This window comes from Rousettus aegyptiacus, unplaced genomic scaffold (assembly GCF_014176215.1).
Source record: "Rousettus aegyptiacus isolate mRouAeg1 unplaced genomic scaffold, mRouAeg1.p scaffold_m13_p_9, whole genome shotgun sequence".
Lineage (NCBI taxonomy): Eukaryota > Metazoa > Chordata > Mammalia > Chiroptera > Pteropodidae > Rousettus > Rousettus aegyptiacus.
Genome location: NW_023416312.1, coordinates 7,336,218 through 7,359,259, shown reverse-complemented (window position 1 = coordinate 7,359,259; position 23,042 = coordinate 7,336,218). Strand labels below are relative to the sequence as shown.

At 40.4% G+C, this 23,042-nt stretch overlaps 1 protein-coding gene across 4 annotated transcripts in view; it reads left to right on the top strand.

The window, feature by feature from the left end:
* SH3KBP1 (SH3 domain containing kinase binding protein 1) overlaps window positions 1–23,042 on the top strand; it is a 311,738-nt gene that overhangs the window by 144,968 nt on the left and 143,728 nt on the right. For 3 of the 4 annotated variants that reach the window (XM_036227141.1, XM_036227142.1, XM_036227143.1), the window contains 2 exons: window positions 10,583–10,686; window positions 21,389–21,518. In XM_036227141.1, coding sequence (XP_036083034.1) covers window positions 10,583–10,686; window positions 21,389–21,518 — 234 coding nt within the window. Of the gene's footprint in view, window positions 1–10,582; window positions 10,687–21,388; window positions 21,519–22,118; window positions 22,179–23,042 lie in introns of all 4 variants that reach the window. The other variant, XM_036227145.1, reaches the window with a different exon arrangement.

Below are 23,042 nucleotides of genomic sequence, written 5' to 3'. Positions count from 1 at the left end.
AGTGCTAGATCAGGGCTTTGTGCCCGTCCATTTCTAGATAGTGGCACCTGGGCTCACAGATTGAGAGTGGACATTTGTCATGAAATGACATCCACATAACTATCATGAAGCATATGTGAGTGCTGGTCAATGAGTTGCATTAGTTGAAAAAGGTGCGCATGAAAGAGGTGACAGGGGTCAGAGCTGAAGGGGTAGAGATAAACAAATCGACATGCAGAGATCGTTGAAATATAGTTGGATGAGGGTAGTACTAGAGAAAACCAGTGGTTGTTAGGGGAACACAGAGAAGGGGCTCCCATGGCTGAGTGCGTGTTCCTGTGAGTGAGTGAGAGAGAGAGAGAGAGAGAGAGCGAGAGAGAGAGAGAGAGAGAGAGAGAGAGATTGAGCTTGAGCTTGAGCTTGGATGGACACAGGGCCCCTCCACAGCTGGGAGGGAGATGGCTGCCTGGGCTCTTTGGTCTAGGGAGTCGGGTCAGGAAAAATGACCTTGGATTAGTAAGTGAGAGAATATTGTGTGGGACTCCTTGGGGGGTTCTCTGACAACATTTGATCAGAATAATAACTAGCATGGGCTGAAGATGTAGAGCTTTTTCTCTGGGCTCATACCTCCTGTTGTCTTCATGGACCCTCCATAAACAGTTTAGGATCCCTTTGTCATTCAGCCTGTGACAAAGATCTTTCTCCATGATTTAACTGGTATTTATTTACTTGGAGAATAAGAACTAACTTTATTATTTATGTCATCAAACTGTGCTAGAAGGAGAAGTTTCGTAATGCAAGATAATTATTTTAATACGTGACTATGATGTTTTTCAAAATTATTACAGTGTATTATGTGCCTTTTGTAAAAACAAACTGATGTGCAGAAGCATTTAAATGAGTCTCTCTTTATACTCCCCCAACCCCCCTTTTCCAAAATACCAGTTACTTTGGGGTATACTCTTCTATACCATTTTCTGTGCTTATGCAAGTATGTTTGTGCACACATCCCCTTTCTCTCATTCACTTAATTGTTAGGCCCTCACATATTAGTCGAATGTTGAACGAATCCATTTATTCACTTATATACATTTGTCGAGTGCATAACCTGTGCTAGGTTCTGGGTGATTAGGAGTAAATAAAAGAGTCCCTGGTGGCGGTTTTCGAGGGAGGAGGTATGTGTATTCACAATGTTGAGATCATATTGTACATATTACATGACTTGGTTTTTCCATATAGTGTATTATGGACACCTTTTACACATCAGTACACACGGAGCTCTATGTAATGGCTGCCTAGTTTCCCACATGATTTATGTAGCCCTTCCCTCTCAGTGGGCATTCAAGATGTTTCCTTTGTAGAGCTCTGTGCACATATTCATTTGCTATTAGAAACCACGCTGCCCTGAACATTCTTGTACAAATAGCTCTGCCTACTTAAAACAAGTCTTTTCTGTGTTTTAAGAGGACTAAATTTAAAATCAAATATATGTAATTTCTTGTTCACCCCTGAATGTATATTCAGCCCTGCTCTACCAGTTGGTGTAATTGCCAGTCGACCATAAACTTGGAAAATGAAAGCAGTAAGGAATGTATCAGGCATTGTTTAGTATCACAGATACTTCAGACGACAGCATTGGTGGAATGAGGCACCCTCAACACAGTGGCAAAACTCCAGGGGCCATCATCTTTCCATCACTGTAGCTGCAACAATTCAAGTTAGCATTGGCTTTTTTCCCCATAAAATGGTGGTAAAATACACATAATGTAAAATTTACCATCTTAATCATTTCGGCATTGGTTTTTAAGGACACACTGGTGTGTGTCCTGTGTAACACCAGGTTGAGGCTTTAACTCTTTTCCAGCACCCTTCCTTTCCTTATCCGGTGCCTCTCTGACTGTCTGGAAGTTTATGTTCACAAAACCGTGACTCACAGACAGAATGTGGAATAGGTATTCATTAGTTCATTCATCTATCCGTTTATCAAGGATGGATTGCGTGTCTGCTTTAACAGGCACTGAGCTAGGTGCTGGGGATTGAAGACAAGTAAGAGAGGGGTCATTGGCTCCCAAGAGGGGAAAACAGACACCATCAACTGCAGATAGTACTGTGTATCCGCCTTTCCTTCCCGGTGCATATGATTCCTTCCACCATGTTTTTCAGACTTTCTCTATTCTTTGTTTTCTGTTGGGTCATATGCACGCTTCTAGGCTCCCTCCCTCAAGCCATCCTGCACACCCCTGACACCAGGCACTTCTCCCCAGGTCACTGTCCTCATTACATCTTGTTGTCTCTTTTCTACCCAGAAACCTCCTCTGGTTCCTCACTGTCCACAAAATGAAGTCCTCATCTTTAGCTTGGCATCTTCTGCTTGGCACTGAAATGTCACTCCCAGTCTGCCTTCCTGGTCTTATCTTGGGTTGGTGGACGAAGAGGGCTGCAGACCACAGCTTATTTAACTCACGTGCCTTGGACAAGTTATCCAGCCTTTCTGTGTTCCTCCATAAAGATGGGGCCAACACCCCTAACCTAGTAGGGATGGTGCAAGGACTTGAAAGAAGGCACGTAACGTGTCAAGCATGGTTCTTGGTGTATGGCAGACACCTAATTGGTGTTCATTTCCTTCATCTCCAACAAGATTCAGTTGATTTTCCTTATGTGACTTCTGACTTTTCCCATCACCCTCCTCGTCTCACATAGCTCAGAGGCTCTAATAAATGGGTCCCTACTGGTTCTACATTTCCCTCTTATATTCTGGTGGGACTTCGGAACAAATGAGCACTGCCATGGCTATAACCTCTTTTCAGATGAACTTTGCCTTTGAAGTAGCAGGCAACTGAATATACTATTTCCTGCCATGCAAAGATGTTGATTATACACATCCCTAGGAGAATTGAGCAGACTCATCTCCAGGGACCAAACAGTGCTGATTAATTAAATGCTGTACATTTCCACTGCAACAGTTCAGCCAGTCAAGAGGGGTTTATAAAGAAAGACCCACAGTTTCTTTTTTTCTGGCCTGCGATGAGCCTCTGAAATGTCCTTATTTTCCTTGAGTTTATTACATTGAAACAGGATGATGAATGAGAATTGTTCCATGAAAAAAAGTATGATACTGGGCCCAGAAGATAAGTAATTCAGCTTTCTCCTTCTTTGTACCATTGGCTGTCCCAAGTAAAATGGGTGATTCTCCTTATTTCATTAAACTTGTATTGTTTTTCCATCCCGAATAGGAAACCTGGCCCCTTGCATAAACTAAAGTTTGCAACTTAAGAACATCTTCTTTAAGAACCCAGGATGCTGCGCAGTAATTTGGGGGTTTGTTGCACCCCAGCAGTTTTTGCTAACAAATCATAGCAGAGACCACTGTCTTTTCTACCCCCTGGGTCCCAGGAACAGATTTCCAGAGCTAGTGACTGCTTAGTACAACTGCTCCAAAGGTTTGTGAAATAGAAATCAGCACAGCAGCATTCACCTGGTTTGTACATTAGGGTAATATTGACAAATAGGTATGATTTTCCTCCCTTTTGGGAAAAGAAATGGAATGTAGTAGAACCTGTATAGCATGGTCCTGGAAAAGTCCCATTTCTTTTCGAACAATAGATCTGTCCAGATGTCTTTCAGCCCTGGCTGTATTTTAGAATCACCTGGGGAGCTCTTACATCTAGATGTCCAGGTTGCACCCCAGACCAGTGACATTAAAGTTTCTAGGGGTAGGGCCCCAGCATCTGTATATTTTACTTTTCCCCCTAAAATTTTGATTTAGAAACATTTCCAATGTATAGAAAAGTTGTAACAATAGTACAGTGAACACCCATCTAGATTCACTCATTGTTATTAGCATTTTGCCATATTTGCACACGCTCTCGCGCACCCTCCCCCACCTCTCTCTCTCTGTATTTGTGTATATATATTATATGTACATATATATGTATACACACACACTTCTTTTGTTTTTTCTTTAACGTACTTGAAAGTAAGTTACAGATATCAGGACACTTCATCCCTAAATACTTTGGAACAGGGACATTCTCCTACGTAACTGCAATAGAACTAACAGTTGGGAATTGTAGCATTAACATAATGCTATTATCTAGTATTAGGCCATATTCAGATTTCCCCAATTCTCTCAATAATGTCCTTTATAACCTTTTTGTAAAACCCAAATCCAATTAAGGATTACAGTATATTTAGTTGTTATATCTCTTTACTGTTTTGAAATCTGGCACAGTTCCCTAGCCTTTTAAAAATCTTATGTGATATTGACTTTAAAAAGATGTTTTAAAAACCAGATCAGTTTTTGTAGACTGTCCCTCAGTTTGGATTTGCATGATTGCTTCCTCATGGTCACATTTAGGTTAAATGTCTTGGGCAGGAACATTCTGTACGTGATGTTAAGTCCTCAGCACATCGCATAAGGAGGCACCTGATGTTAATTTGTTCCATCACTGGCAACATTGAACTTTAAGGCTATGTCTGCCAGCTTTTCCATTCTAAGGGGACTATTTTCCTTTTGTAATTCATAGATAAACTGTGGTGGGGGGGGGGTACTTTGAGACTGTAGCTTACCTTATCCCCAACAAGCTTTCACCCAGTGGTTTAATAGCCATTGATACGTGCTAGAATCAGTTATTGCTATGATGGTTATAAAATGTTGACTGTCCATTTCTACCATTTTTATATTTCTTAGTTGACATTCTTTTGTAAAGAAGAGCCTTCTTTTCTTGCCCCACTCCTGTCTACCTAATTTTTTAAAAAGTATAGTCGATATGGTTTTATATTGCTTATATTAATTTCAGGTGTACGATAAAGTGATTTGACATTTTTGTACCTTACAACGTGATCACCCCACTGATTCTAGTAATCATCTGTCATTGTGCAAACTTATCACAATATTATCAACCGTTTTCTCTTTTCCTTTTTCACCCATCCCCCTACTTCCTCCCTTCTGGTAACTATCCTTTTGGTCTCTGTTTCTGAGTCTGGTTTTGTTTTGTGATTTCACATATAAGTGAAGCCATGCGGTATTTCTCTGCCTGGCTTATTTCACTTAGCATAATACCCTCTAGAACCATCCGTGTTGTTGCAAATGGCGAGATTTCATTATTTTTTTATTGCTGCATAATATATAGAACCACAAAAGACCCCAAAATAGCCAAAGCAACCTTGAGAAAGAAGAACAAAATTGGAGGTATCATGCTCCCTGATTTCAAACTATGCTACAAAGCTACAATAAAACAGCATGGTATTGGCACCAAAACAGATATGGATCGTTGGAACAGAATAGAGAGCCCAGAAATAAACCCTCATTTATATGGCCAGCTAATCTATGACAAAGGAGGTAAAAATGTACACTGAAGTAGCAACAATCTCTTCAACAAGTGGTGTTGACAAAACTGAACAGATACATGCAAAAGATAAAAAACTGGACTGTATGAAAGAATAAACTCAAAATGGGTTAAGGACTTAAATGTAATGCCTGATATCGTAAAACTGCTAGAAGAAAACATAGGAAGTAAACTATTTGACATCAGTCTAAGTAATACCTTTTTGGATATGTCCCCAATCTATCTAATCTTATCCATCCATCTAGCTAGCTAGCTATCAATGTAGCTTTATTGAATATATCAGTGTAGGCTCAAGAATTTTTTTTGAAATAAATAAATTATAATACATTCCTCAGTTCATGTTGTTACTGTCCCAAATTTGGTCTGTGGAAGCCCCATCAAGCTGATCCCAGTGTTCTTTTGAAATTACCTCTCAAGTATTTGAGCACTTCCTTAATTTTGGCATAATCACTTTGGATTTTTTTTGGCCTCAGCCCTGTAAAGCTATTTTTCTATGGAGACCTAGTTTCTCAGGGACCACTATTTAGAAAATTATCAGTAGGTTAATGAATGCTTCCCAGATGATTTCAATGCGCAGCCAAGACTGAGAACCACTGATTAGAGTCCTCCAAAGGAAGACTACTTGTTCCCACAAGGCCCTTTGCTGTTGTCACCCATTGTCACCTGTTGTCACCTGTAATTAGTGGCACTGATTCATTGTCGAGTTTTAAATTTTCATAGGCAGGGTTCCTTGAGGAGTCAGGTTTAAATGCAGGACCCTGGCCCCGACCCCAGAGAGTACAGTTATGTACGTCTGCCCAGCTTGTCACCATTCTCACACAGGTGGTCCCTAGGCCATATCTGGAGAAAATGCCAGAAGTAACCCTGAAAATTAGGGTCTTCTTCAGATTTCCTCTTTGATTTTATCATATTGCAAAATGATATCAGTATACAGCCATGTTCCCTGGACATGTGGTAAAGATCCAGTTGATTAATTTAGTGGGTTCCTTGAAAATTTGAAATGATCAAAACCCTCATAATTATACTCTTGTTGTGTCATGGGGGATGTGGGATATAAAAAAATAGACTGTGCGAATGTCGAAAGTTTCCAGTTGACCCAAAGATTATTTTCAACCACTGCACTATTTGTTGTTATATTTTTGTGGTCATTGAATGAAAGTTTTCACATGCCATAAGACCCCCTGGAAGGCTCTAAAATAAAGATGTGTGTGCTGTTTCTGAGGTTGGGTCATGGTAGGCACCCTTTTCAGTTTCTGCTATTTCTGTTTTAGAGAATGCAAATGTACATTTCCTCCCTATCTTATCTGCTTTATTTCATTAAAATATGGGCCTCTTGTTTTCAGCAGCTATGAGGAAACGCTCCTGATTTGTGGGTTTTCACTAACTGGTTTCACATTTTAACGATGTACCATGTTAGCCCAGCTAGTCCAGCTAGTTCTTTCAGCAGTCTTAAGACCCATAGCCAAGAATTCTTCTTAAGAATTGTTAGACATGGGAGGCAACTAACCAGTATCTCTGGAGTTGCATCTCCTAATCTGAAATCATTGGCCTTCTACTTTCCTAGCTGTCAGACCTCTGGTAATATCTGTTTCTATGTGCCCCCCTCAGTCTCCTTGTCTGTAAAAGGGTGTCAGTGATCTACCCCAGAAGTTCAATGTGGTGATTAAATGGGGTAATACATATAAAGTACTTAGTAGTTTCTGGCACATAGTAAGGGCTCAAAAATGTTATCTGTTACTATTTTATTAAACACTGCTATTCATGAATGGAAGGTGGTTATGAAGTCTAGTGAGGGAGTCAAGGGTGTACCTACTTTGCCATCTCTGTGTGCCTGTGTTCCTACATATGAACGTGTGTATTTTGTGGCTGTCATACAATCTGGCAATAAAGAAGAGACATATCCAGTATGCCTTGATAAAGTCTACCTTATTCATACTTTTTTTGGTAAGCCATGTATGCATATACGTTAGCATATATGTCCATAAAGCTTGTGCCTATTAATTCTTTCAATTATGTGTAAGGAGTTAAGTGGTTCTGCCTAGAAAGCACACACAGTGATAAAGGATGGTGGTAATAGCCATGATACAAAGGAGGAAAAACACGTGTTCTCTCCTCTTTCTAGTTATTCTAATATAGATTTATATCGTTGGTCATGATCAGCAAATATATTTACTTGTATAAAGAAAATTTTTCTTTCATGACTCAGTTTACTCCATAGGGAAAAGGCTCATTGAAATGTGTTAAAACCTGAATTAATGTAGACTGGGCTCTGGGCCTTAAGGTGGTAGGTCAAACTATGAGATTCCAGACTGTGGCCTTGAGCAAGTTACACTTTTTCCCCCTCCAGTTTATACCAGCCATTGAAAAGAGGTGGCGCTGTTGTCTACATACCTCTTCAAGGCATGTCAAGACTGACCAGTAAACATCAGTGAAATGCCCGGAGAGGAAAATTTGGCAAATGACATCCTTAAATTCCCTTAAATTTAAGATAGATGGAGTTAAGTGAAATGCTGTATCTCCTAATGTCAAACATCCCACTTGAAGTGGGTTTTACATTGGGTAGAACTGGTAAACAAGATTGAAACAGTGATGTGCAGAAGTTGAGGCCTGCAGGAGCAGAGGTCCAGGAGTTTGGCAAGTATCTGTGATGAGAAAGCACTGATGAAGACCTAAGGCTATGTTATGCAGTGTTGCAGGAAGCAATTAAGTAAAGATTGCAGAGAATTTGGGACAAGATGTGAGCTGAATTGGTTCATCTAGCATTGGAGGGAGAGCTCTGAACTCAGGCTAAGTAGATACTGCCACTTACTAGCTTAGTAAGTCACTGAGCCCCAATTTTCACATTTGCAAAATGGTTATTTGTTCTGGTTCCTTTTTCTTTTTATGTGGTTGGCAGGATGTAATAGGGTAATGGGTAGCAGAAGTGCTTTAGAAAAAATCACAAGCTATCAGAGGACCAGAGGGAATAACTATTTCTGCTTGAAATTAGGTCAGGTGACCTTTACCACAGCAACCTCTGGATACCTCCGTATTTGTTGGCACTGTGCTTTATAGGGCTTTATGCTGCCAACTGAATGACTGTCTTAGAGGCCTTTAAGAAATATTGACTAGCCTGGCAGAGAAAAATTAGTAAATGTATCTTTCTTCCTGATACCAGATAGGGCTTTATAGAAGTCTAATGCAGAGATTTGGTTAGAGAGAAATCTGATTATTCTGTTCCAAGTCCTGAGTTCGCTGGGTTAGTCTTTTCCTGAAGAATATATCAATCTCTTCATTGCCATTTGTATACTGTTGGGTTAGAGGCTACTTTTTACACAGGGTTTTGTGAAGATATGGACTTACATATAACTGAAAGTTTTGTGACTTTAGCTAACACTAGGTCTTCAGATGTTATTTTTAAGTTACTTCAGTCAGGACCTTGGTGACTTCTGTGGTTGCGATTGTCGGGCTTCAGACACTTATATCTGTAGAGTTTGCTTTTTACATAGCATCTAGCAAATAAAGCTCTTAAAGAGTTATAATAGAACTGCATCTTAAGGGGTATATATGGGGGCAGGAGAGTCACAGGGTACAGGTTATAGGTGCTAAGATCACCGCATCATCTATACCTTCTTAGATAGAATGAGAACTCTGTATCCTTTATGATGCATAATGTTTGACTGGTCTTCTGTTGTGTTGGAAACCGTGGAATAGTGGTGGTGTTTTTTTGGACTAGGGTACCACAATTCCTGACTGGGAAAAGCCAGTTGGGGTGAGCCCTCTTTCCTTGGAAGAGTGAGCCCCTCCTTGGGTTGCCCTAGTCTGTCTGTTAACAGTACAATTAGCACCTGAGAATTAGCCTAGTAGCTCTGCATTTCTTCTAGCCAGGACCAGGCAGCTTGTGATTTTGGACAAAGAGGTGGAGTGTATTTGTGTAATCACCAAAGATGTGATTAGACAAGATGTTGATTCTGAACTTCTGCTCTCTTCTCTCTGTTCAACTCTGTTCTTCCTTAGTGAGGTTCAGGCAGAGAAAAATGGAACAGAGAGAACTAGGCCACTGGCTTTTGAAAAATATTGACAAGTGAGCACATCAGATGTAGCAAAGACCTTCCTCTTTGTATGATGTTCTGCTGTGCGGGGCCTTAATGTGACCTGCGATCACTCCTGCAGGGATTTGCTTTCTCAGGGGAAAGATTAGAAAAAAGAAAAGAATCCCTGTAGGCAGTATCCAAAAATAATGTAAGCATTTCTAAATGTGTTTCCTTGAAGTTGATGAGCCTTTTGGTTTTCTAGGCCATGTGGTGGCACGATGTGAGGTGGTCAGCCTTGAGTGACAAACTTCTGAGCAATGCTGGTCTCAGTTGCTCTCTCCTGGTCACTTCTCCCCAACTTGAGCCTCCATTACTATCTTCTGTCTGTCTCTCCCTACTGCCCCCGTCATACATACCACATGAATGTTCTTTCTCCCTACAATGCATGTCTGTGGTGTGGATAGTTGTGTCTGTGTTTGAACCAGTTCTGAGTCGGGGACTCCTACTTGGGCCACACTGGGTGAGTGAGGTGCTATAATCTTGAGTATTTTCCGATCAAGTGAAGTGTGGCCCTGGCTTTTATCTTAATTTGCCTGGGTTAGTTCTGTGTAAGCAGCCAGGCATCCTGCTAGTAGGTCTCCTGGGAACAGAGAGAAGAGGACAGAAGTGGATTTGTTGAGCCTCTGTGGGGGGTTTGACATGGCACCAAGAGCCGGCTGAAATCTAATCAGCCTTTGCTTATCAGGCCTGAGTTCCAGCATGTTGAAAGGGTGATGATTAGTGAGAAAAAGGCCAGGATACTTTATCTTTTCCTTTGCACATTGGGGAAAAATTTCCTCTGTCTTGCTGGTATTAGAAGCAGACCATTCTTTTTACTCTACCACATCACATCAGGTTTCATTAAAAATCAGCAGCAGCAAATAGAAAGCCCCATCCATGGAAAACCGTTTAAGGCAACACTGTGCTCCAGCGCTTCGGGGTGGGGTTTTTCCTTTTGCACCAAGGGATCGGTTTCTCATATCCATGCCTTTTTGACCCAGCAGCTTTTAAAAGAACAAGAAGCATTGCTCTGCTTTCTACTGCCTCTCTCTGAGAGACCAGGGCTGCCGTGCCTCTAGCCATGTCCCAGAGAGCATATTTGAGACAAGTCAGCTTAATTTGCCTGCATGCCTAGGAATCCTCTCTTTAAAATCTAATTTTGAGAGAAGAGCTGTATCTAAATATTTTGCTTTTCCCATTCAGGCGAGCGACGGAGGCGCCGGTGCCAGGTGGCATTCAGCTACCTGCCTCAGAATGATGATGAACTTGAGCTGAAAGTTGGTGACATCATAGAGGTGGTAGGAGAGGTAAGTGTGCCAGGAAGGTGAGTGCGGTGGCCTTGTGTGGGCTGTCGGAACCCACCCATGGCTGGTTGGCCTTGCTGTGGTGGATGTTAAAATTCAAAGAGATCTTAGATACCATCTAGTTGAGTCTCTTCTCAGAGAAAATGGGGTCCCAAAGAGAAAGGCTGCCAAGCCCATTGGAGGTAGATGCGGAGCCATTTAAAACCATTGTCTTTCTAATGCAGCATACTGGGTACCTCTGAAATGCCAACCCAATGCCACAGCTTTTCTCCTCTGCTTCAATTACTAGTAGACTCTTGAGTGTCCAGAAGTGCCCCTGATCGATCTCTAGAGGATGGATTCAGTATTCATCATGGGGGACACTGTGTATTCAGAGGGAAGAGAAAACAAGTGATGTTTACAGAAGACCTGGCATGTGACAGGCTTGACAAGGTTCTTTATGCATTGACCCACTGAGCCATCACAACCACTTTATTTTGTAGATGAGATAAGAGGCTCAAGAGACTCTAGATTAGGCAGGGCTGAAGGTTGAAGCCAGGTCCACCTGGCTGGGGAGACTGTGCTTTCCACTGTACCGCATTCCCTTCTCCTGCTTGGTCCAGGCACTCAGAGTCAGGCCTGCTGGTGAAGTGTTCCATCAGACACTGACATGTTTCTCAGGCCCCACTCCCTTAGGCCTGGCAGATCCTGAGCTTCGGATTTAGAACCTGATTATTTATTCTCAGTCAACACACATATCTGTATATAGAAATACAGGTTTCCGATTGCTTTGGTTTCCTGAATGCCAGTCGACCTTACAGGAATCCATGAATTACAAAAGGAAGCTAGAAGTCAAGGAAGAGGTTGAGTGAAGTGTCAGAACCGATGCTAGATTTCCCGATTCTCAGTGTAAACATAAAGTGAGCATGTGTCAAAACTTTATTTAACTCATTAATGACGGAATCTTACCATCTATAAGATGGTAAGGCTGGCTCAAAGGAAATTGTGAAAGAGCGTAGTATTTATAATGACTGAAAGTAGAATACTTGATTAAGATTGCTGAGTTAAATGCAGAACTACATAGTATCCTACACAGGGTAATAAAGCTGTAATCTCTGAGGCCATCTTTTTAGGGGCTAAATCACTTACATCTCTGCCCGTCAAAATTTATTTTCATTGCCATCTGACAAGAATCATTTGCATCGCTTTCAGTTTTCTACCAGTTAACATCCACACTAACAGAGTTGTAAATTAACCTCATACATAGTAAATATTGTGTCAAACAAAGATATATGTCCCTAGAGAATTAGTTAATAGGGTTCCTGGTGTGGCACTGGGAAGACATGCAGTAACCCCTTTTGCCTATTTCCTAGTTTGGGATAATAATAATTTATATTAATTTGTCATTCATTTATCATTTTTTTATCCCTGGTGCCAGGCAACACACATAGGAGACATTTTTTGAAAGTCGAATGAGTGAAAACTGAATGGACAACAGAGTAGAACATTAATTCCAATGGCAGAAGAACAAATTTCTTAAGAAACCATGGAAGAAATCCCAGAGGGAAAAATAATGTGTGACTGATAAGAATTTTGATATGATTCAATGTGAATTTAAACAGAGAAAAACAAATAGGAAAAAGTTGCAGTAAATTATGATGAAAAATTATTATATATGTAACATGAAAAGATACTGGGAAGCTACTATAAAATGATAGATGATAGATAAATCTGCCATAAACATAAATCCCACAAGGAGAAATAAAAAACTATGAGAAAATGTTCTGCCCTGCTATTTTAAATAAATACAGATTAAGACAACAAGGAGTCTCTGCTTTTGAAAATCCTAAGAAAATATTTAGTGATAAGATCGTTGGCAAGGCTTAGAAGAAGTGGTGACTTTGTATGTCTTTATGATGCTAATATGAAGCTATTTAGCAAGGTATGTCAAAAGCTATAAAAATCTGAATGAACACCCTTTGACTCAGTAATCTCACTCAGACAGAAAATGGTTAACAGAAAAAAATATGTGAAACATGTTGCAGCAATGGATGTGATAATAAAAAATAATTAAGGAACTAGTTTTGTGAATTAAGTTATATTATCCAGCTAGAAGATTGTGAAGCCATTAAAATGGTAAACACAGAGGCTTTTAAATCTGTATTTATTACAATACCATGCATTGTAATTATCTGTTATATTCTGCCAATCTGAGAGCTCTTTAATAGGAGGGATTTGGCTTTTATCTTTATATTCATGGTATCTGGAATAGTGCCTAAAACCAAATATGTACCTTAATAAAAGCTTGATTAATAAAGTAAATGAATAAATGAAAATATGAAAAGATTTTTTTTTGCAAAATAACAGATTAGAACTAAAAATTGTATATATAGAAGGATGTAGTCATGTAAAATATATCACCGCGTACATGAGTGAAGACTGGAAGAGAACAGGAATTGAAAATGGCTGTCATAGTTGAATTTTCCTTTAATGTTGCAATTAAGTTTTAAGAAATACAAATCCAGATAAGGAAAATTAATTAATTAATTTCTGGCAAGTATTGCTCACTCACCTACTTGTTGACTGTAGGGAACACAATCATGAATGGCTAAGGAAGAGTGATTGCAGGGCTGCTAATCTCCTAGCCTAGGTGATGTAGAAGTTCACCACCTTCTACAAGACGGGTTTCTTTTCCACTCACTGCTAGTTCAATACTAGGCTTCATTCTGGGCTTTCTTCAAATAAGAAAAAAATAACTGCTGCCTATGGTATTTATGTAAAACAAAATGTAAAAGTTGGCTTTTTAATTCATATTTAAGAAATTATATCATAAAAAATTGATTTACCTATTCTGATTTTCTTGTAATCGTGTGGATTTGGGGCCATTCACTGTATAATATAAAATCTTCCCCTTTCTCTTATAATGGGTGTGGTATAAATGCCAGTGGGTGGCTAGTCTCTAATTCCACTGGAAACTAAAAGCAAAATAAACAAGAATTCTGAATAAACAAGAACACTTAAATCACAGGGACCGATTGAGGTAAAACCATAGCAATACTTTATAATACTGTGGAATCTATCTATTGGTTAATAAAAATATAACATTATATTATGTGTATATATACATATTACATGTTATCGTCTTATTAATTGATGAATAGATTAATTCTGCAGTAGTGCAAAGCTATACACACAAATGCACACTCTCTGAAGCAATTGGAATATGGAATCCTTCCAGAATTCTACAGTCCGACACCCCCAGTTTCTCTTTTTGTTCTCTTGTCCACACCTAATTTGGCAGCATTTTTTTTAACCTTCAAATCGTGAACATTATCCGTTCATACCACTAACTCTTTCTCTTCACACTTATCTATTTTTGAGCTATTTAACCAATTGTGGGCTAATAATGAGAACAACAGGCTTAAGTAGTCCACTCCTACCCTCATCAGGCAGGAGTCGACTGCTAGCCTCAAGTGCGCAGCCTGGATAGGCCTTTGCAATGTGGCCTAGGGAAGGAATGGAGAGCATGAGGCGATCCAAGGGTGAGTGGAGTTGGCGAAGTGAAATTGCTCAAAAAAGTGCTCACCATGCTTCCGCCTCCTCACTGGAGAGCAGTGGCTCTGCTGTCATCATTAGATTCATTGCTGTGAACCTAAAGGAACTAGGTTGCCAATTTGAAAGGAAAAACAGCAAGCTGAATACTCGGATAGATATTTTTTAAAAAAATCATTGTAAATATATACCTGTGTCATTTTTCTCCAGAGTGGAAGGGACTGATAAATGCAGGTAAAGTTCTGATTATAAGGAAAAGAGAGATGGCACATGGACATGGTTACCAGAAGAAATGGCGTTTGAGGACCTCTAGAGTAGTGGTCCCCAACCTTTTTGGCACCAGGGACCGGTGCTCCTGTGAGAATCTAATGCCCAGTGATCTGAGGCGGAGCTGAGGCGGTGATGCTAGTGCTGGGGAGCGGCTGCAAATACAGTTGAATCTTTGCTCGCTCACCTGCCAGTCATGGACCCTGGTACCAGTACCAGTCTACGGCCAGCGGTTGGGGACCCCTGCTCTATATTTTCAAAACTAGTTTGTTGGCCTATTTTTTTTTAAAGGGCAATGAAGCCTCTTAGTTTTCCTCTCTGTGTCATCTAGGGACTACTTTCCTTTTTGTGTTGGATGAGCTTGATCTCCACCAGTCTGTCTTAGTGGTGACCCAAGGGATGTTCAGAGATTCTTGCTTTTATTTGTTCTTTGCAGTTAGTTTTTGAGGTATTTCTCAGGGTTCCCCAGTCAGGCTGGCTGGAGACCAGTGGCATCAGTTTCAGAATTAAAGCCTAATCTGGCCTTGTAGTTTGCAACAAAGTAACTTGTAATTCCAAGAAATTTATGCATCTTCCTTCTTGTGCCCAGAGCAAGAGATTTGGTTCTCTCAGCTAGAGTTAAATAGGCTGTTGAAGTCCTTTGCAACTTTAACTCAATCAGACAACCTTTGTCAGTTAGGATGGGTAGTTGTGATATTGTGATTTATAAGAAATGTATGTTTGGTCTTTGCCCTGTTCCCTGCACAGAGCTCCTAAAACCCTTGAAATTTCTTAAGAGACTGATCAAGTTTCCTTTTGTTACGTTAATAAGATGACTTTTGGAAGCACCCAAGGATGGGGGCTACTCAGTGAGGGCGAAGAAGATTCTTCCTAGAATAGGTGACATTTCAACGGAGCATCTGGAAGGTGAGAAAGTATCAAGATGCATTCAGCAAGCATGGGCTGCAATGTGCAAGGTGCTGGGCTTCTCTGGAGGAAGGAGTATGGGATGTTAGTACAGCCTTGTTCTGAAGTCAGGGATGACCTATGAACCCTTTTTGAGGGCAGATATGGAACGTAGAAAGCCAGAGCTGGCAGATAGATGCAAGTTATAGTGTTGTCCACACTGAACTTTTAGAGTAATACCTCATTAAAAGATTTCTTACATATGGGTCTTCCAAGATCTGCACATCCCCATAGACACTTTTCTCACCTGAGAATAGTGACTGGACAAAACATCAGGATCTTGATTCATCTGAAGGGTTACCTTGCTGGCTTGATTTACTGTTTGCTCATATTTTCAAGGTCTTAGCATAGAGTCATTTAGGAATTTGGGGACCTATAGACTAGCCTGTGGCTGTGTCGAAGGACAGGACTTTCAAGCATTACCGAAGGATGTCTATAAAAGCCCTACCAGAAACCCCTTACACTATAAGGAAAACCGTGGATATTGCTGTCTTGTTAGGCAGAGTTTGCTTAAGTCTTAAATAGAAATCGTATATATGTTTTCTTAAATCATTTTCCTTTAAATTACCCTATACATTTTTCTTTTGAGGTGCCCCTGTCATTTGGAATAGACTTATTCGCAGAAGAATGGGGAGGGAATAAAAATCAAATTCTTGTGTGTATGGAATGTAAGAGGTAATCAGACAATGAACTGCATAGGAATCGGGGAAAAATATAGGCCCAGACATTTAGGACCTAGTTAACACTTGTTTATATTTGGCACAACCAGTTGTCCATGTCCCTAAATCAACAGAGATGGTTATTTAAAGCAAGTGAAATGGAAATAATTTTAGGTGTTTATGCCTTCAGGAAGTAGTTCCCTTTAAATATTTTTTTTGTACTAATTCCACTAATAGAAAAAGATATTTTCTAGAAACAATTTTTTTTTCCATCAATATTCAAAAGGTAAAACTATGTCCTAGAATAAGGGAGTTTTCTGGAGTGTTAGAAATGCTATGTATGGTGATAGAGATGTACATTACACAGGCATTACACGGGTATATGCATTTGTGAAAACTGATCAACTTGTACTATTGATCTGTGCATTTGTATGAATAGTACCTCAATTAAAAAAAAACTTTAAAGAGCTATCTTAATATTCTTTATTATTTTAAAATTTTCTGAATACTTTCCTTTCTCACAGGTAGGAGAAAGGGGTACTATTGAAATTCTCACTTAATTATTTCTGAATGATGTTTTAAATTGAGATATAATTGACATTTGACACTGCATTAGTTTCAGTTGTACAACATGATTTGATACATGTATATATTGAAAAGTGATTACCACAATGAATTGAATTAACATCTGTCACCACACATAGTTACAAATATTTTTTCTTGTGTTGAGAACTTTGAGATCTATTTTCTTAGCAACTTTCAAATATACAATACAGTATTGTTAGCTATTGTTACCATGCTGTACATTATAACCCCAGGATTTATTTATCTTATCACTGGAAGTTGGCACCTTTTGACTTTCTTCACCCATTTTGCTCACGCCTCACTCCCAGCTTCTGGAACCACCAATCTGTTCCCTATATCTATGAGTTGTTTTTTTTTTCCTTTAGATTCCATGCATAAGTGAGATCATATAGTATTTGTTTTTCTCTGTCTGACTTATTTCATTTAGCATAATGTCCTCAAGGAACTAGAAAAGAACAAACATAGCCCTAAGTTAGTGGAAGGAAGGAAATAAAGATCAGAACAGAAATAAGTGAAACAGGCTAAAAAGATAATAGAAAAAGTGTCAATGAAACTGAAAGCTGGTTTTTGAAAAGAAAAACGGAGACAGATCTTTAGCTAGACTCATCATGAGCAAAAGAGGATTCAAATAAATAAAAGTAGAAATGAAAGAGGAGATAAATTGATACCACAGAAATACAAAGGGTCAAGGGAGACTGCTATGAATAATTATATGCCAACAAATTGGATACCTGGAAGAAATGGATGAATTCTTAGAAACATACAAGTCTGAATAAATTTTTAGGAAAATTTTAATAGTGTTAAGGTGTGGGCTTTTCCTTGAAGCTTGATTTGTCCATCTTTTCTGGAAAGAATAGCAAAACGGCTCTGAGAACAATGAAGCTGAGTTCATTTGCCTGTGTGCCTCTTCCTCCCCTGTGCTTCTCTCACACCTACCCCTCTCATGTGCTTCTGACTGTAGTTTGGATAAGAAAGGATGAATTGGATATAAAAAAAATTATAGCAACCCTTAAATGAATTTTCCTGTTTTGCTACTTGTATCTGGAGGTAGACATTAAACTTGGTAAATCCGTCGTTCCCCTTCTCAGTACAGTTAACAAATAAAACTTCAAGGATGGTACATTGAAGATGGAACTGTTCTGAATACCTAAGTACCCCAGACGGCACGGTCATCTTTGCATTCATGTGTCCTCCTTAGTGCTTTATAGATGTAGATCATTTTTGTAAAATTGGGTGGAGGTGGAGGTGTTGCAATTCGGTCAGCTGCTTCCCTAACTTCCAACAGGGCTAAGAGCTAGAAACTACTTCCTTGGGCCCTGAACCTACTTAGATGCTGGTGATTGTGATTGTGAAGACATGGGAATTGTAGGGCACACTGACACAAGCTATTTAAGTGTTTTTACTGTGTCTTTCTCAAACACTGCTAGGTATAAGCCACCCTGCTCCCAGCTCTGGGCTGAAGGTAGGGTTCTCTCTTGGGACATATCCATGGGCTCCAGAGCTGGCAGGATTGGTCACAGAGGGACCTAGGTGGAGCGTGTTGTTCTCAGCCTAGAGCCAAGGCCTGCAGAAGACTGTTGATGTATGTGCGTTGGTGGGGGAGAAGGTGGGCATCTGCCCCCTTTTATTACTTCCCTTGGGGCAGAAATTGTAAGCCCTTGGTAACATCCATAATCTCCACTTGATTACAAAGGGATGCGTTTCTTTTTTTCTTTTCAATATAGAAACATAAATATCAGAATGTTTTTTTTTTTTTCTAAGCAGGGAGTCTAAGGCTCTGTATGTTTCTTTCTTTGTTGCAGAAGCTCCTCAAGGATGGGTCTTTGTCAGTTTTGTTAACCAGTCAATCTGTCCTGAGGTCCTAGGGCAGTGTAGGATAGATGCTCATTAAGTATTGGTGGGATTGGGTAGAGTACAAAGACCTGGGCATGGCAGTACCTAACTAAGAACAGTGGCCAATATAGTCAGGATCTCTTGTCCCTTTTACTCCTTACAGGAAGGGAAAATCTTTTTGTGAAGGTATCAGGGCTTCATAGGCCTCTATGGAGGATTTCTCCCAATGATTTCTCTGCTATTCATTCATTCATTTATTCATTCAGTGTACAAGGTACTATGTTTTATTCTTTAAATGAATGAATGAATGAAATCACTCTGGGCTTCAATGTCCACATCTTTATTAAGGAAGTCGAATTAGAATATCTCTGAAGAGGAATAATGTGCGGGTGAGGATCATTTTCTCATATCTCCAGCCTGAATCTCACAACCAAAGCAGCAGACTATAGAAAGAAATCGTACTGAACAGCTCTCACTGGTACCGGGGCCAGACTCCCCTGCGCATGGAGCCTGCAATGGGAAATGTACCCCCAGGTGATGAGCAGCGGTTTTATTGTCTGCCCTTCCACTCACCACATGGCTAATGATAGACTTCTGCTGATTCCTTGTTGGCCACTCCTCTCAGACTGTGCTGTAACAGTGATACAAACATCTGGGGGTGTGGTGAGGTGAATATACCCCTGTTTTCCCAGCAGGCAGTCTGCCGATCCCATATATCAGGAGCATTTCCTTCAGGGATCTGGCTGGAGCCACTTATTACTGGGAATAGGAATGTTTTAGATTCTGTCAAACTGAATCAAATGGAATTGGTCCAGCTGCCTGGTGCTATTGGGGATTACTCTAGGGACTGCTCGTTTGCGGTCCATGTCCTTGGTTTTTCTTTCCTGTCCTGTGATTATGGGAGAAATAAGGTCATTTTATGGCTCCTTATTCAAGAAATGCACAAAGGATACCACGCTACAAATCCTGTGACTATTTATATTCAGGCTCATGATGACTCCTAATCCTATAAAAAACTCCTTGAAGGAATAATACATATCAGTTGAGTTGGCATAGAAACATGGAATGATTTCAACTGAAATGCTGTTAAATGCCACGATTTGGTCTTGAATAATCATTGGGACCATTGTACATGGATGCCGTTGTCTGAAGTCTTTCCAGAAGATTCTATGCTCATGCAGATGTAATTGCCACTCTGCAAGTCTGTATTCCATGAGTTCCCTAACAGATGCTCTAAACACCAATTTTGATTGTCTCCGTTCCATAGGCTCTAGCAGCTTCCCCCTTTAGGGAACATCTCATACCCTCTTCCCTACTTATATCTGTTGTTTCTGCTATTTAAGGTCAACCTTAATTTTTCTTTTTTTTTTTCAAAGCCTTCTTTTAGCATTCCAGATCTCAGTGACCTTGACTTTGGGTAACAAGTTTCGTTTGTGCTGAGTCATGGCATTTTCTCATCTATTTACTTTGCATTGCTACTTTTTAGTTACACCCACCCTCCTCCCTTTTTAAACCATTTACCCTGTCTACCTTGGCGGATGCTCAACTTCTTGAGGCGATAAAGAACATGTCCTGTATGGTCCTAACCCTTAGTGTAGAATCATAATACATCCATCTCTGACACTGATTGAGTGTATTAATTATCCCTATTGTACATACAGATAGGTTCAGTTTTGAAGGAAATTTGAGTAAAGTCATACAACTGCTAAGTTTCAGGATAGGATTTGCACTGGACTTTTGACTTGAATATTCTTTTTCTTTTTAAAAATTATTTTAGCTTTTAAATTGTATTTATTAATTAGAGTAGGTAATATATACATGTAGTAAAAAAAAAAAATTTCCAAAGGTTCTAGGTCTCTTTCTGATATATCACACCACTGGTAACTTAATACTTGCTTGTTCTCAAATGCCCTGTTATTTTCCTTCGAGAAGCCAGCTTGCTTTTCTTTCTTCTGGCTTCGGTTAGTGGCTTTATCATAAAATCTTGGACGGACTTTTTGAAGCTCTTCTCCTGCTGTTCCAGTTAATTGGTCACTAAAGACCAGCTCATACCTCAAAAGGCCTTCAAATCTGTACCTGCCTTCTCCATATTCATTGCTCTCCCAGATGACTGCAGTCTGGCTGCTCTCCCTGCTCCCCTTCCCCCTTTTAAAATTCATCTCAGGGTAATCTAGAACCTTTCAGAAACCTGTTTGAGTTCTTAACCCAGGTATTCTTAACTGTTTTTGTTTGGCTGTCTAGTTAGTTTTGGTAGTCCAGGGAAGCCATTCTCAGTTTTTAAATACTGATTTTAAATGCGTAAAATAAAACAAAAAGATTACACAGAGAACCGTTTATATTGAAGTAGCTATCAAGCTATTTTCAAAGCAAATTTTGATATAATAATCTATGTGTAATTCCTTATTATAAATAATAAGTAATTCCTTATTAATACATTAAAGATCTCCCAGCAGGTGTGATTACTACTACCACTTAAATGTAGCAATGGGTGCAAACAATGTTGTGAGATACCCACAGCATCTATGATGTAATATGAAAATATCTGCGATTTGTTGGGTGATGAGTTACATGTCCTATTACTGTGGTGTGTTACCTACATTTGTATCAAAGGAAATGCCAAATTTCAGTTTGGGGTTAATGAAAACAAAGTGTGAATTCTTTCCACTTGACATTTTTGGCCCCCAGGTTAATTCCCCCTTCCCGAGTCTGACTCTCGAGACTCTACGAGGCCCGCTTTCCCATTCCCTGTTAATGAGTAAGTTTTGGGTCCTTCAGCCCTCCCTGCATGGGCTCTGCAGCCTGCACCACACACAGGAGGGAAAGCTGGGAAGTGCTGCATCTAACCTGATCTCCACCTCTCTGTTCTTCTGTTCACATCTGCGCAGGTAGAAGAAGGATGGTGGGAAGGTGTTCTCAATGGAAAGACTGGAATGTTTCCTTCCAACTTCATCAAGGAGCTGTCTGGGGAGTCGGATGACCTCAGCATTTCCCAGGATGAGCAGCTTTCCAAGTCAAGTAAGGACATCCCCCCTCCCACATAGGGAAGGGGTAGGGGCACCAGGGGATGCTGCTCCAGCTTACCCTCTGCTCTGTAGCCTATGCCAAGCAGCTGTGCCAGAAGCTCACAAACATTTTTTTTTGTTATGCTGCCTTTACCCATGCAATTTAGTAGGTTTAACATTGTACAGATGTGACCTGCACACCTTGCCTGTGTGCAGACGCATACTCTGTACACCTCTGGATAGGTGATTGTCAGCCTTCATGCCATGGCAATACTCTCCCGTGGGTGGCCCGTGTCGCTGTGCCTCCATGTATTTCTAAAGTGTTACTCACTGCAAGTTGATATATTTTTTTAAATGAAGCAAATGAGATTGCTCTGTTTCTCAGCATCTCCTGAGAAACTTGAAGAATGACATGTGCATGCGCGTGCGCGTGCACACACACACACACACAGACACAGAAATCACTGGTGGCATGAAGTGCTGTGTTCAATACAAGTGCATGCCAGTTCCCTTAAAAGTATGACAAGACAGCTGAGAGCCTGGCCCCAACTTGGGTGAACATGCGTGTCCCTCTGTGACGGTGAGAACGAATTCCAGGTCTTTCTTTCTCCAGGGCCTGAAGTTCTCCTTCCTCCAGCTTCTCTGCTGCCCTTTCCAGCTCATGGAGCAAAAGGTCAGGACCGGGAAGCTTTGTTCTCCCAGTCGCTAACCCAACTTCCTGCTTGGGCGTCTGTGTATCTATTGTGCTGTCTCGATTCAAGGTCATGGGCATGAATGTTGTAAAAGTCTTGACTGTGTCATAGTGATTTGGCACTACCTGGGATTGCAACTTCCCCTTGTAACAAGCAGGACAGCTCCGTCCTGTCCAAATAATGCTTAAACAGCTTTCTCTTCCATTTGGAAAAATCTGCATTGAGTGGTATTCTCAAGTTAGTTGTCTCTTTTTTTAAACCAGTATTCTGATTGGACAAATTCCTGATTTGGAGGTAAAGCCATTTCTAGCTCCTTCACTTGGTCTCTCAGCAGCTCTGACTCATACAGCCTGTTGTACATAGAAGCAGCATCGCTGACCAGCTGGCTCAGTGGCTTTAGCTACACACTTTCCCTCTATTGCCCAAGCCTGGGAACCCCCACCCCTGAACTGCATTCTATCCGAGGGTCTATGGTAGGAAGGACAGGAGGTGATTTTGGAGCAAATGAAGCATCTTGGAGCTCCTGCTGCCTTCTCTGGCTTGGGGCGAGGGGATTCTCTGCTAAAGTGGACCGGCCGCTGAGTACAGCCAGGAGGGCAGAAAGTGTCCTTGACCCCATGAGAATGGGAGTTGCTATAGCTCTCAAATTGCACATTAGAATTCTAATTGCCCGTTGCCTGCTTATGGACACTGAAATAGTATTGTACCTGGTAGCTGGGTCCTATGATAACAATACTATCCCTCAAGGATATTATGGATTAAATGGGTTGTTTTTGAGAGACGAACAAATTGAGTCATTATACCACTATTTCTGTGGGAAAGTACGTTATAGGTTCCAATAGCAC